Below are 15,367 nucleotides of genomic sequence, written 5' to 3' on the forward strand. Positions count from 1 at the left end.
AGCATGTTTGGCTGATCAAATATGCAAATATATTTTATCCCATTACAACTAAGTGTATAAAAATAAGTATCAGTGGGTAACTACTTACACTTTAGAATCTCAGCTTTCAAGAATTAGAGGTTTGTTTCTTTATTGAAAAAAGTGAACTGGACCACCAAGGTATAAAATAAAGATACTGAAGAATCAGTTCTGAGCAGCAAGTACTGCTGTTACAGTGAAACACTGCTAGAGTTCTTTCAGTCAGTCACTGACAAGGCCTATTAGGGCCTATCTGGGATAGTAAATCACTCAACACCACGCTAACTTTTTATCATGGTTAAGGTTCAGCACTCGCAGCTTAACAGGAAGTACTAAAACTAGCACTGTGATCTATAGTCATTGGACAAAGATGCATTAATTGATACCTCTCCACAATAAGGCATTATAGTACTATTTCTGCTTCATCCTCCAAGAAACAGACTTCATTCCTTTACCTACAACAATGTCATCCTCCACTTTCATCTACATCAGTGAGATATCCAAGTTCAAAGATATGTTAAGATATGTTCCCATGCAATCTCAAATTAGCCCAAAGATATTGAAGCAATGCCTTCCTTAAAAGTTTTCTACTATTTAACACTCCTGTAATGGTCTGCGTACTAAATAACTAGCACTTTCAAATTTGAATATTACATTATATATAATATTATATATATATATAATTTGAATATAGATCGTTTTTGACATCACATTCCCTAAACCTGGTGGGTACAGGAAGCTGTTGAATAGGTCCAGTGGCAGGGTCAATACCTATTACCAGGATCTCCTTATGCTTTCTTCCCGTCCTTCGTTTGTAACCTTCAAGTGGACTAAAAGTGTTCCTATAATAACAGAGCCATCTAGTGGTAAAGTCCACTTTAAAGCCAACTATTTTTTGTTAAATATTTCAGCTGGCTAGATTGCCTGGGGTTATTTATCATCTTATTCTGTCAAATCATTTGTGTATCTTTGGAAAAGCAAAAACCTCAAACTACTCTGAGTTTCAATAGCTCTAACTATATAGCCCTTTTAATTAGCTTATTTACTTAATAAAGAGTCCTTCAAGCTGAGTCTACTTAGTTGCCACAGTCTTTTGGTGACAGTTCTTTTCTGTTCTCCTTTCAAATTGTTTGTCAGAAGCCACAATGAAGACTGAAGTCTAGTGTGCAACGAAGTGCAGAGTTTAAGAGATTTTCTAACGCAGTCATTATATAGGTTGTGTCTTTTCCTTCCCCTTTACGTACTTATAGGTATATACCTGCATGTGTGTGCATATGTGCACGTATATTCACACATACATACGTGCAGACAAACTTAAATGTGTGTGCATAAAGAAAGTGATCAGTATCATCATCCTTCTTAATCCCATCTCTGTTTTGGAAAGCAAACACCTGTAGTGAACTTACATCCTTTTACAAGTATTCTTAAGTTCCAAGTACATCCACATCACCTGGGGAAAGAGTTCAAAAAAAAAAAAAGAAAAGAAAGGGGGCAGATAGAGAGGTGGCAATGACTGAAGGACATAATGAGAACGTTTATCTCATGGAATTCCTGCAGTATTGATCCTTAACCCCTTAGGGTGTGTTATTTGTGCACTGTTCTTAACATGAGGTCAAATCTCCTGCTCTTGCCTCCATACCTCTGAAATAAAAGATGTCTTTGCTATCCTGCTGTTTATCTTACACCATTTTATCTGCCCTTTTCAAGCTTCTTCACCGAGGTACGTATTATGAAATAAACAAATGTTTGATTGGACAAGTAATAAAGCATTACATATTTATAAACAGGAAAGGTAGTTCCTTTAAATTTAACCACTTCTGTGACTACTTAGTATACAAACGAGTTAATTGGAAAGATTTCTGTCTTCATAATTAACATGGTTTCATGAGGTACTATAACTATTTAAATTGTGGTTTGGCCCAGTTCACTCACTGACAGGACAAAAGTATTCTAAAAGCTTAAATTTCAGTAATCAGGCATCTCTTACCAATGTCACTATTGCACATTCAGCTGTCAGTTGTGCAGCACTGAAAAGTGTCCGAACAAACCGGTAGATGTGCTTGTGATCAGGGTCATGCTTGTAGTAGTCATCTGGAACTTCTTCCCGCTGAAATAAAGTCCTTTGAATTACTGAAAGTTTGTTTTATTAACTGTAAAGAACAGCCACACACAGTTATTTCTTCTCACCAAGTAGAAGCTCATACAACCATGCTCATGTCACAAAGAGCTACAACAAGATCATATACTGAAAGAAATAAATAGACTTGCAATAATGAGTATTACAATCAAAGCAAACAAAACAAAACAAAAAAAAGGAATAGATTTAGCTGATAAGGTCTGTGTTGTCAACACTTTTTTGATCTGTAAGACTAATGGGAAAGAACATGAACTAGTATCATTATTAAAGGAGCTTACTATTGCAGATGGAACTTTTTACAGACTAAAAAAAAGTTAAAAAGAAAACCCTGAAAGTTTCTCCAAGTTAAGAAAATCACAGGTGTATACACACAAGGGAAAAACTGACTTTTCAAAAAGCAAGATTAAGTTCACAAGATCCCCTTTTCAGCTGAGGAAAAGCATAGGAACACATTTCAATAATTTCATCACAGGCAGAACTGGATGGTAGCTTACATCGTCTTCATCAGACTTGTTCTTGAGAAATTTCAGAAAGACAAAGCTAATGAACAGCTAGATTTAACTGTGACACGATACTAAGTTTATTTCTAAATACTAAATTTCTAAATTTAAATTTAAATTTCTAATTTAATAAAATTAGATTAAATTTAAATTTAATTTCTAAATTTGAATTATTTCTAATTTAAAATTAATTCTAATTAATTCTAACTCTAATTTCTATTTTTTTTATATAAATTTCTAAATACTAAATGCTAAATTTATTTCTAAATACAGAAGAGAAGAAAAGCTTATAAATAATTAAGTTTGTGAAAACAATCCTAAAACGAGTAATGAAGAACTCCAGCTTTGCACATTTATTCTGCAAGACTGGTACCTGTATTCCAGGTTACAGGTATAGTGCAATACAGAACCAGGTGAGAACAGCACAGCTACTTTATGTTATACAGGTAGTCATAAGCAAAGAAGCAAGTATTTTCATGTGGCTTTGTAGTTCAAAATAGCCAGATAACAGTGTCAAGTAAAAGAAGAGGTAAGTTGTCTACACAACCTTCTAATAGACCACTAACCAACATTATAAATAACATGGGCAGAATCCCCCTTGCATAATTCCCTGTGTGACTGAGGCTGAGCTCAAGCTCACATGTATTAAAACTTTTTGCTTTTATAATTTGTCTACAGAACCAACAGTCAGCATAGAGGGCTTTTGTAAGGGAGCAAAGAGGTGGGAAGACATGCTATCCCTATAACTGAGCATTACTCTGAAAAACGAACCAGCATGCAGCAACAGATCCTGGCACTACCATTGGGGCTTACTATTCACAAAAAACATACTGTTGACCACAGACAAGTTCTCATGGACAGAAGAGAACCACAAGTGCTCGGCACATATACTTTCCCCTTTTGCCTCTGAGAGGATCCAAAGCGGTGCAATAAATTGTCTGCTCTCTCTCCCTTCACCAGCAAGGAGAAACAGGCAACAAGTAGACAAGATCTCATAAGTCAGTGCTTAAGATTCTTTTTCCTACATCCAGCCAAACTTACAAGCCAATTCAAAGGGTTTGCATTATTAAAAAAAAAAAAAAAAAAAAAAAAAAAAAAAAAAAAAAAGGATCTCACAATAACACTAGTTTTCTCCAATGGGAATGTACTTGCAAGTATAGCCTTTAATTTACTGATACAGAAGTATCTAGGCCCAGCTACACTCACAGTTCAGTAACTTGCATCTGTGTTCTTCCACATTACTTCTCTGGTGGGGATGTTAAGGTCCTCACAAATGAAGGATGCAACATGCTAAATAAACAAGGAAATACTAGAAGCATGTAGACCCAAAGAACAAAGCTGTTCCTGAGCAACACCAGGTTCCCAAAAATAAAGATTTCTGAGGTGGAAGCACAACATTCTATTAGTGATCTTGTACCTAAAAACTTGTGATAAAGAGACAAGTGAAGAAGATACTAGAATTGACTGAAACACAAAAGCATCATGCAGAATAGCAAATGGAGCCCTCCAGAACCTGTCAGTATGTGCAGTACAAAACCACATGTTTTTGCTGACTGGAACTGAGGAGGAAAAGTCTAGGACCAGTATTAGTGATTGAGCCCTGTGATGCTGGTAACTTGCAGTTTGTTACTTTTGTAATGAAGGACAAGAGAGCCTGGATAGTTATCTGGATTTGGACTTCCTTGTAACTGAATCTTTATAGAGGACAAGTTGTGCAAAAATTTCTTCCAATTAATCTTTAAAGGAACCGTAGATACTAGGCCCCAAACCCTATTGCTAAAGACACTAAGAAGTAATTTATACCTTTCCCCTCAAAAGTATGACATAGAGCCTTAACACTACATATCTGTCTGTGTACTGCACTAGGATAGAATAAACCTTTAAGTGTTCCCTAAAGGATACAATGATTTTCCTCTATTCCTACTCACTAATTAGGAGGGGAGCTATACGAGCTGATCAAAACATGTCAGATTGCTAAAAAAAAAGAAAACAAATTGTCTGATGAAGCGGATGGAGTTCATCTTACATAAATAATTCTCAATATGAATCAACTGATTGAGGCACTTAAAACAGTTTTGGACCAGGTATTTTTCTTGAAGTGCCACATTTCATACAAGAAATCTATATAGCTTTTCTCTGAAATTCATTATTTTGATTGAGTCAAGAGTTATGTTTATTAAAGTATACAATTCCCAGCACAATAGGTCCTGTTTATGGATGAACCTCTACCAAAACTTTAAACATTTTTTTTTTTAAACTGATTGTTAACAAGCCAAATAGGTGAGCTAAATTAAGCTGCATTCACTCTAATAAGTCACAGAGTGAACTGTGAATTTTTAAAGACACTACAGCTTTGCTAAATTTATTTCAGGTGAAAGAAAATAGAGTAAGCTGTCCTACAGGACAGTGAAAGCTAGTAGTGCTCAAACTGAACATGAAAAGCACACACTCCTCCAATCTTGAGCTAGCCTGTACTATGAGGTTTTGCATCTTAAAGATTGCCTAAAAAGGTATACCAGAACCGTTTACGTTGGAATCACATACTGAATGCTCCTAGATGTTAGTGCAAACAGCATTAAACATACTGGCTTAAAATTTTTGCCTTTTAAAATAAGGATTGCTGTCTCCTACTCTGTGTGATGCTTCACACATTAAATACTCCTGTTTACAACCTTAAAAGATTAGGAACATACCTACTATGTCTTCCCAAATAAATTGTTAAACTTAACTAAAGTAGCATTAAAAGAGGAAAAAGGAAGGAGTCAGACAAGACAGCTCTGGTATGAAAAGTATATAAAGCAAGCACATGCTGATTCATGTAGACAGATTCAGATAATGCAGAGAAAACCAAACATACATTGTAATATTCAGAAAGACTAGTTTCTGTTCCTGATCTTGTTGATATCAGAAATCCAGCAGACACCATCTGCACTGTATTTTATGTATAAAGATAAAACTTACCATCAATTTGCTTTTGACCTGGTGCTAAGACTTTTTTTTTTTTTTTTTTTTTATAAGTTCTATGGAACAAGATTTTTCAAAAAAATGTATATTAATACACATTCAGAGGATCAAAAAAAGCTACACTTACTGTGAGAGGATGAGATTTTTCATCAAAAATATCCAATGATCTGTCTGAATCTCTACAAAGTAAAAATCTATGTTTTAACAACAAGACTTAATTGGTAATGCTATGCTCCACTAAAAAGTATTATTTATTAAAGAATAAAGGAACATATTTTATAGTTCATCTTTTCCTAGAACAATGCGTGAAATTATGTTGCATTTTTGCAAAGCATTTAATGGTAAGATCTTACAACTGAATATTTAACAAGCTAAACAGTGAAGTTATCCACATTCTCACCAGCAAGTCAAATTGAATTTCTAAATACAGAAGCCATAGTTCACATTATGCTTAGTACAGTTCTCCTTTAAAATGTGAAACCATGTCATTAATATCATTATTTCAAAAAAGACAGCTGCAATTTTGAAGCACATGCTGTAATTAGCTATAATGGCAATGCTTATTTGTACATGGGATAGTGTGTTCCTTCACATATCAAAACTGATCTGAACCTCTGCATTCAGAGGTACAGCTAACCCAAGTCCAAAGGCTGACGCGTGGTGAGTTAAGTGTATTTTCCTCACTCCCTCTGTTTTGACTTTTTATGCTTTGAAGCACGTGTCATTGGATAGGTGTATTATGGACCTTTGCATATCAACTCAAAAAGGGGTACAAAAAGGAAGCAGATACATCATGAAGTTACCAGATTTTTTTCAACTCTTATAACTGGCTGTTACTGAAATAATCAAGACCATATCCCTGGCTCAAAAAAGAAAAAAAAAAGAAAGAGAAGAGCACACTCACCTGTTCTTTATGTGGTAGAATATTGCTAATGTTACACTACAAAAAAAAAAAAGGAGAAAAATACAGTTTTAACAAAGCATATTGTAGCATATCCTGTGCAGATTATTCTGATGCAAAAGTTGTTCAGGGCAAACTGTTCAGAACCCATAATCTATTAGCATCCTCCCACATTCCTGAATACCCGTTACCCCATTTCTGATCCTTACCTGCCTGAAGAAAAACTAGCCAAATCAGACTTGCTAGCCAAACTACTTTTACATTTGATGTAGAGATATTTGTGCCTTGAAAGAAATAACATTATGCTGGATTTTAAACACGTACCTTCATTTCCTGATTAGGTGACATTTACTGAAAATGTGGACTATTCATAACTAAAATGTGACGTTCTATTTGATGTTGCATATACTCTGCTTATGTTTCAACTCTGTATCTCTGGCTGTCTAATTTAAGATTTTTTTTTTTTTTTTAATTGCAAAATAAAGAATGCCAGTGTTGACACTCATCTGCTCGCCAGTGTTGACACTCATTTACTGCGGACAAATTTCAGATAGTCACAGTGACAACAGGAATACTGCCATCACAGGAAATCATCATGGACAAGCACTGATCTATTGCCAACTGTATACTACTTCAAAACTGCATCAGCACTATCTTTTACATTTGTTCTTCTTTAAAAAAAAAAAAAAAGATAAATAACACACTAGATACCTTTGTCTGAAACCAAATTTGAAAGCAAAAAATCATCTTAGATATTTCCAAACTCTACTAAACTGTTAAGACAGTAAAGCTTTCTGGGCCTGAAGCTGTTGTACCTTCCTTTCCCTTCAAGCACTTCTCATGTAGAGTATTCCAGATGAGAAGAACAGTCTCTGTGGTATCCAGAACAACAGCTAAAACCGCCATTTCTACTGGAGAACCAAGACAACTAACTAACTGTCGAACTCACCCATCTAACATAAGAAACATACCAGGAAGAAATGGGCACTAGAACTAAAATCAAAGCCAGCAATATACTGTTATCCACAACTAGAGGGCAGACTAATACCACCAGGAAGTAGCAAACAGTTGTAGAAACTTTTCCTGAAACTCCATACAAAATACACTTCAAGTTTTCCCAGATCTACAGTTTATTGATTTGGCTTTGAATTTGAAGACTCTGAACTCACCCCAATACACAGTTTTAAAATCAAAACGCTTACACATTTCAGCACTGGTTCAGTTTCTCAAGTGTATGACAACTACTCTGAAATATGATACATTAGCTCTGTAACAAAAGAAAAAAAGAAAGGGAAAGGGAAAAAAGAAAAGGGAAAAGAAAGTCCACTTCAGCAGTCATTTAATTAACTGGACCTCTACACCTTTTCCATGACCAACTTGAATAATGCTCCCATCGCTGAAGTGTGATACTACCTTTGGAACAGACACCACCACAAAAATCCCAAATAAACTTAGCAGTATGTTACTAAGCCCGTTATTGATAATAAATGGCTCTTACCACTTTATTGTGCTTCTAAGATTAGGTTGACTGACCGTGCTGTCATCTATAAATATTGTTGAGCATGAGCTGTATTTTTTCGTAAGCTGCCCTGGAGAAACCTTTGGGAGGAGGAAAAGAAAACAACAGGAAATAAATTCAAAAAGACTGATTCTGTAAGCTTTGGTTTAACCACAGTGAATACCAGCTTTACAGCTAAAGTAGCTACTGAGAGGTCTTTGTAGATGATTGCTCCTGGTGTGTAAGCTACCTCATAGCCATCAAGTCGCTCAGAATAAGCCTTTGTGCAAAATTGGCTTATAAGCTATCCCTTGTAATATACATATTTTTAGATGAGTAATTTTCAGCAGAATTAGCTGCAGCTAAAGCAGCCAAGTCCTTTGATTTTCTCAGTTCTTTCACTCCACTCTTGCCAGATTTGGTCTCGGCCTTTCCCTTATAAGATTTTCTTAGATTTTTTTTCTTTTTATATCCGTCATCATTTTCTCCCTTTCTTTACACCACATCTTACTCCTTTACATTTCTGGTTATCCAATATCTCTTCCTGTATAGACAGTTTTGTGTTTTGAGTTCTTTTATATATTAGAAAAAAGTAAACCTCTCCCTAACATTTGCTCTCTTCAGTCATGTCTTGGTTAGCATCTGAAATCTGGAAATAAACAACTGTTCTATTTTGTCACCTGTCTTAATGCTGTAGATTTTATACTTTAAGAAATTTTCCTATGTTATTGTAACACTAACTCAGGCTTCCCTGAGCATTTTTAGAGAATTCCTTGAACTCAGATATATCATCATAATCGAGAGAAGAGTTTTAATCTAGCAATTCAAGATGTATTAGTCTCTGCAGCCATATTTTTAAAAGCCATGTCTAGAACTACCACCAAAAACAATCCAATCACAGTTCACCTTGGTGCTGGCAGACTAAAGCTGGTATTATAAGGAGGGAGGGCTGGATAACCCCATAATTGTATTAAATACATTTGAAATATTATCTTACTAGTAACTTATCAGTAGACACTTCTGCTAGGCAGCACTTTTAAACTTTGTTTTAGTATGTTCCATTACTAGTCATTATTTTATCCACTTATTAATAAAAAAGATGGAAGATAAGTCACATCAAAGAAAAATATCCATGTGCAGAAGCAGCTTAGAGCATATTTTCAAACTTTAAAGCTAATAGCTTATTATTTGTTCATGCTGATGATACTGTTTGTTCTTCATTCTTTTTTTATGCTGAATGTTCATTACAATAAGCCTTACAGTGATGCTCAAACAGTAAGTTGTTTAAGACTTGTCATCTCAGCTGAGAAATTAATCCAGTTTTATTTGTTTTAAATACCAACATAGGCAGTTTGACTTGTATTTTATTCCTTACTGTTTTGAAATGCTTAAGACTGATAAAAGAGAAAGCCATTATTATTCTTTTGTCATTAGCTACTCTATGCTCTGTAATACTATGCCTGCTTATTTATTTTTTATTTTTAAAGATGGGCAAAGATAATTAATTTTTATCTTGCTAAGAATGACTTAGAATGTATGCAGGACCATACACATACAACTACCACAGTTGTTTCTCTAAGAATTTTACTTACATGGTTGATGTGGTTACTCTTCCTCTTCTCTCTCACTAGAAAAATGGAGAAAGAATGTGAACTTTTCTAAAATAGAATCCTGATTTACATTCAATCAAGTCATCCTATTAACCTAGTCTTCCGAAGTACGTGAGCATTAGAAGTTTCTAATTTGACTGTTAGGTCTCTAGAGAAGTAAATTTTGAGCAAAAATGTGAAATTTTATCAACCTAGCAAACTACGCACTACTTCCAGCTTTCCACATGTATGTTGCAGAATAACTACTGCCCATCACACTGACAGGAAAACGTCTCAGCATTGAACAGATGTTAGTCACTATGACAAGCTGGGTGATTTTAAGATAGTTTGAAGAGATAATGTCTAATATCAAACAGCAACCACTTAGCGAAGTAAAACCACCACATAGCCAATTTGCCAAAGACACCTAAGAAGGAACCGAACTGCCTTATGTACATGTTCTCTCTCTTCCCATTAGACAGCAGAAGGTAAAAAGTTATTTCACTACAAAGACGATGCTGGCACAAACTACAAGTAGGTATTTATCAGATAACTGCAACCATTTTATTTAATCACCTCAGACTGTCAGACTTAAAGAAAATATCAAGGACTAGCTCCCAGCTGTAACAATAGCAGTGAAACAAAACACTGTTGTTAGATGACAGCTGAGAGTTGCACAGGTAGTTTTAAAAGTGAAACAACCTATACAAATGTGGCCAGCCTGGACAGGTAACTGTACCTCCTGCTCCAACCTTTTGACCTTAAATTATTACCACTTGTAAGAAGGACACATTCTCTTACACATTTCAAAAAATAACAAATTGAAGAGAATGTCAAAATTTAGTCTTTGTTTTTTTTTTAAAAAAAAATAAAAAATCTCATGATTATGATAACATCTCAGTGAGAGAGAACTTAAGGATATTAATTCTACTGATCCTACGGAAGTTTAACTAAAGAAGATCCAGTGAAATTACAAAATAAATCCTTATGCTTGATTTGTTGGTAAAAAATACCCTGTAAAAAACAATTCATCCAACTAATATGAACTTCAGAGAGTAGTTTAATAGCTATTAACTCACCTAGCAGACCATTTTTCTGCATGAATACAAGCATACACATTTCAGTACATTATAATTGAGGAATACTGAATCTGTTTAAAAGCAATACTACTCTCAACAAGGACATTCATATAGTTTGAAAGTTAAGGACTACTCAGTGAAACTACACTACAACGTTCAAGAACTACATCAACTTGTAGCTGCAACTTAAACAGAGCTTGCCTATAAGGAGCCTGAAATCGGCAGGTCAGATCCTTCTGTCTGAAGGCTGACATTAAGAGACCTCTAGAAAAGAGGCCTACATTTCCTTGGTATCATCTTTTCTGGTGAATCATGCTGTTGCTTGTTTCCACTGCTTAGAGATTATCTGAACATTGTGAAGTTGATATAACTGACAATTTTACTACTTGCAATAACAGTATCAGCAGGACTGCAAGTGACAGACCTGTCAAAATAATACTACTTTTCTGTGGCAAAGCTATGCCAAGGTGGAAGACACACTGTAGCTTTCCATCAACCCAAGCATAACACTAGCTTAGGAAAATGCTTCAAACAAGAACCAGCTATAAAACAGTACAGAAGCATTCTTAAACTAGTATCTTAAACTCCTCTTCAGTTGCAACTTCAAATTTTAATACAGTAAAAATAATTTTTAATTTATGCAATATGAAAATGCCTCTGCTTTTTAACATAGCTACAGTACAGTAGTTATAAATAGCTATAGTAATTGTTCAAAATTGGCTTTCTGATTTAAATAAAGGATCTGCAAGGGAACTGGAAATCCCAATACATCCATGTTATTAAAAACAGTAATCAAGAGTAATTATGCTATGGAAACTATTCAAACATTTTAAAACAACATATTCAAAAGTAACCGATGAAGACTGATGGTTTAGGTTTACTATTCCTTACTATTCATTCTTTTTAAACTTTTTAAGAAGTCCTTGGGTCATAAAAAAAAAACACAAAACTACTTCTTGAAGCTTGAGTTACATTAGTGAAGTGATAAAGCCTTGCTCCCTCAGATTACTGGAATCCAGCTTCTGAAATCTCCTGCTATTTGAAATAACAAGTATTTTTTAAGTGTTAAGTAAATAGCCTATGAACACATTTCTGTGTAAAAGTGTAAGTTACTAAGCCTGTGCTTTGAAAGAATTAAATTAATACAAGTATTCTTGAGGTGTATAACTAAAATAGGCAATTATTTTTTTCCAGTTTTCTTCCCCACTTTAATTGGAAAGAACTTAGCTTACCATCTGTTTGAGACTTGCTAAGGAAAATTGTGCTTGCTCTAGGATGATCAGATGGATTAGATTCCAATGCTAAATCTGAAAGAGAAAGGACAAAAAAAGGAAGACCATCAATAGAAGATGACGATTACTGCATATTCCCACCCAGCCTTAAAATGTTCAAGCATGGTGATAGAATCAAGATTAGAAATGCATAGAACAGGTTCTCTAAAGCAAAATCTCTCTTTTGCCAAGACAAATAAAAAATTGTCATCTTCCTTTTTACTGGGAAAAAAATGCGGGCTTCTTTATACTGCCATGCAACTCTGAAGCAGCTTACAGTTCCCATCAAAACAAAATCTGGAAAGGTAGACCTCAGAAATGAATATATACCTTCAGAAGTCAGTATACAGCCCAGCATGTTAGGATAGCTTGATGTGGAGCCTGTGCTCAGTAGATAGCAGAAAACTAGAACTTTATAAAGATCTTAAGTTAAAAAAATAAATAACATAAAGGACACTACAGACCTTACTTTCACTCTATACTTTATGTGTCCAAGATGTCAGTAAACAATCTTTGTGGTCCTATACAAGAGCTTAATAAGTAACTTCGAGTGCTGCTAAATATCAAAACACATGTCTAACGCTATTCTTTTCTTTTGGACTTTCAAGTAAAACTCTGCATAGCTAATAGTTACAGAAAAACAAAATGGTTTCTTTAATCCTTTGCTGCAGTGATGGCATCAGATGAGGATATATTACTCCCTTAGATTAAGATGGAAGTGATCACTAAAAAAGTTTGGACTGATCAATCGGTAAACATCATAATGATTTTTTTTTTTTTATTTTTTTTTTTTAATCTTTGACAGCAAAAGCTGCTTGAGGAAGTCACAAACACTCCAATTTCTGTGAGTATATCAATAGAACCATCTTGCTAATGCTATGATCCTGTACATCCCAGAAGGAGCAAACTCTCAGCAATTTACATTCTGGTCTCCACCTGTGCTATTTATGCCACACTAACCATAAAAGCAAGCAAGCTCACAAACTCGCACATTACTGTTTCAAGGCAGTATGCCAATACTTTTTTAAGGGTGTCACGACTGCAAAGTCATCTACTAAGCACCATCAACTTTTCATGAAAAAAAAAATCTTAAGAGGTTTTTATGCACTGAACCAACAGAGCTCTGATTAAATAGTAGTCAAAGTATGCGCAAACTCTTGGTGCTGGAAGTCTCAGCTATGTGAATGTTTTGTGCTACTGCACCTAGCCCACAGCACAGCCACAGCCCTCATGCGTCAGCAAGTGAACGTCACTGTCAAAGTGCGTGTATGCCCGAGACTTCTCGTTCCAGATTCCCATTGGTATGCAACATCAGTATCTAGGCCTGGATATTTTCCAAGTACTTGGCTCACATCACTGATCTTAGTCCAACCGTGTTGTTCTGACACTGGTCCAGGAAGCAGACCACTGTAATTTTGAATCTCTACTGTACAAATAGGGTAACCAACGTGTACTACAGAATAGGATGATTTTTCAGCCAGGAATTTCCCCCTCTCAAAAAAGGCCACAGTCAACTACAAAAGCATATCCTCTTGAGCAGGGTTGAAAAGCAAAACAGTATTTCTATTTCCACTTTACTGTGCTCATTCCTGGCATTCAATTAACAGATGCATGTATTTAATCACGTAGTTACAATGTAAGAAGCCCTAGTTTAGAAGTCCTAGAACAGAATTTACCTTACCACTTATACCTCAAGTACTGGTGGTACATACTTGATTCTCTGAAAAAAATCCAGCATACAATAGTATGCCACACCAGCACATTCCAACTACTACTTATAATATTGCAACAAATAGCTTAACTTATTTAAAACTTGTCCACAATGTTGTAACACTTTTAAAATCACTTTTAAAAACACTTTTAAAAGGCAATATGGACACAAATTCTAGTTTCTAATGCTAGCATTCTATTAAAAGAAAAAAAAGACTGACACAAACCAAGGAATTAACTAATAATAGCAAATTTTAAACAACTTTTGGGATTTGTGAAAGGAGTTATTCAGGAACTGAATTATTTTACTAGACTACCAAATGACCAAAGTGTCATCAACAGATGGAAGAGGACTGCAAAATGCAGAATTAAAATACAGATTATTACATTATTTTTAAGTTTAGACACAAACAGAGAAAATCATTCAGAATTTATTTATTTACAAATTAGCAGCAACTTTTAGAGAAACAGAGTAAGTCAGGTTAGAACAGACCTCAGGAGGTCTCCAGCCCACCCTCTTGCTCACAGCAGTGTCAGCTCTGAGGCTTTACCCAGCTGAGCCTCCAAAACCTCCAAGGGCTGGAAGGCTGCACAGTCTCTCAGGGCAACTTGTTCTAATGCCCACCTGTCCTCATGAGAAAAAGTGTTTCCTTGTGCCTAGTTGGAACCTCTTATTTCAACTTACATCCCTTGCTGTCTTATATTCCAGCCACACACCACTGGAAAGAGCCTGACTGCATCACCCCAGTGACTTCCCTGTAGGTACTGATAAACTCCTGTGAAGTGCGCCTGCAAGGTTTGGCCCTCTTTCCTTCAGGCTGAACAAGCCCAGCTCCCTCAGCTTCTCTTCACCTGTCTCCAGGCCCCTGAGGGGGATTAATGCCTACAGGGCCAGGGAACTCGCTACTGAATGGTGCAGAAGAGCATCTGGGGACTGTACACAAGACTTAAGTGATATTTAGGGGAAAGACTGAAGGCTGGGAAAGGGAGAGAACATGGTGGACTGGAGAGGAACAAGCACAGGAAAAGAGAGAGAAAAAGGGATGGAAGTGGCATCGACTTGTAAACAGACTGCTGGTCAACATGCTTTCTCTGGCCAGGCATGGTGCCTGATCACTGCAGCCTGTCCTGTCTGTGCAGGTCCAAGCACCAGCAACTGGAGCTCAGGTCTGCAGGCCTCGGAGTTCATGTGTCCAGGTGTCAGCAACTGGACAGACTGTGCGTCTACCACCGGGTGCTGGAGGGACCCATGCTGTATATTTGCATCTTCTCTGCTAATGGGCTTTCATCCTGATCAGCCACGGAGGAGAACAGGATGAGGCTTCTGATGCTGTTTATGCCTGTATGTCGTGTTTTCTGCCTGCACTGATCTGTATGACCAGCTGTGTATGCATTGTGCACGTGTGCCTTTTGGGAAGCCTTATACGAACCTACAGCTGCAGCAGCTTCCCCACTACCAGGCTACTGAATGTGGTAACTCCCAACATGACTGCATTTCTCCTTCCTCAATTCCGTGAGGTTCCTGTTGTCCTCCAGCCTACTCAGGTCCCTCTGAATAAGCAGCCTCCAGCATATTGACTGTTGCTCAGTAGGGTGTCACTTGCAATTTGGGTGTACTCCATTGTCTCGTCCAGGTCACTGATAAACATTACAGAGGACAGTGTTTTTTTTTCAGGGAAGAGATAGTAAGAGTTAAATAG

General features: G+C 36.2%; 1 protein-coding gene across 2 annotated transcripts in view; it reads right to left on the reverse strand.

Moving 5' to 3' along the window:
- CCNYL1 (cyclin Y like 1) overlaps positions 1–15,367 on the reverse strand; it is a 35,505-nt gene that overhangs the window by 8,779 nt on the left and 11,359 nt on the right. Inside the window, exons 1-7 of one of the 2 annotated variants that reach the window (XM_082763992.1) lie at positions 12,288–12,757; positions 11,919–11,993; positions 9,611–9,645; positions 8,019–8,119; positions 6,524–6,559; positions 5,747–5,798; positions 2,006–2,125 (exon numbers count right to left, since the gene is read on the reverse strand). In XM_082763992.1, the coding sequence (XP_082620118.1) occupies positions 2,006–2,125; positions 5,747–5,798; positions 6,524–6,559; positions 8,019–8,119; positions 9,611–9,645; positions 11,919–11,993; positions 12,288–12,315 (447 nt within the window). In that variant the 5' untranslated portion in view covers positions 12,316–12,757. Of the gene's footprint in view, positions 1–2,005; positions 2,126–5,746; positions 5,799–6,523; positions 6,560–8,018; positions 8,120–9,610; positions 9,646–11,918; positions 11,994–12,287; positions 12,758–15,367 lie in introns of those variants that run through there. The other variant, XM_082763991.1, reaches the window with a different exon arrangement.

This window comes from Aythya marila (assembly GCF_965140915.1).
Source record: "Aythya marila genome assembly, chromosome: 6".
Lineage (NCBI taxonomy): Eukaryota > Metazoa > Chordata > Aves > Anseriformes > Anatidae > Aythya > Aythya marila.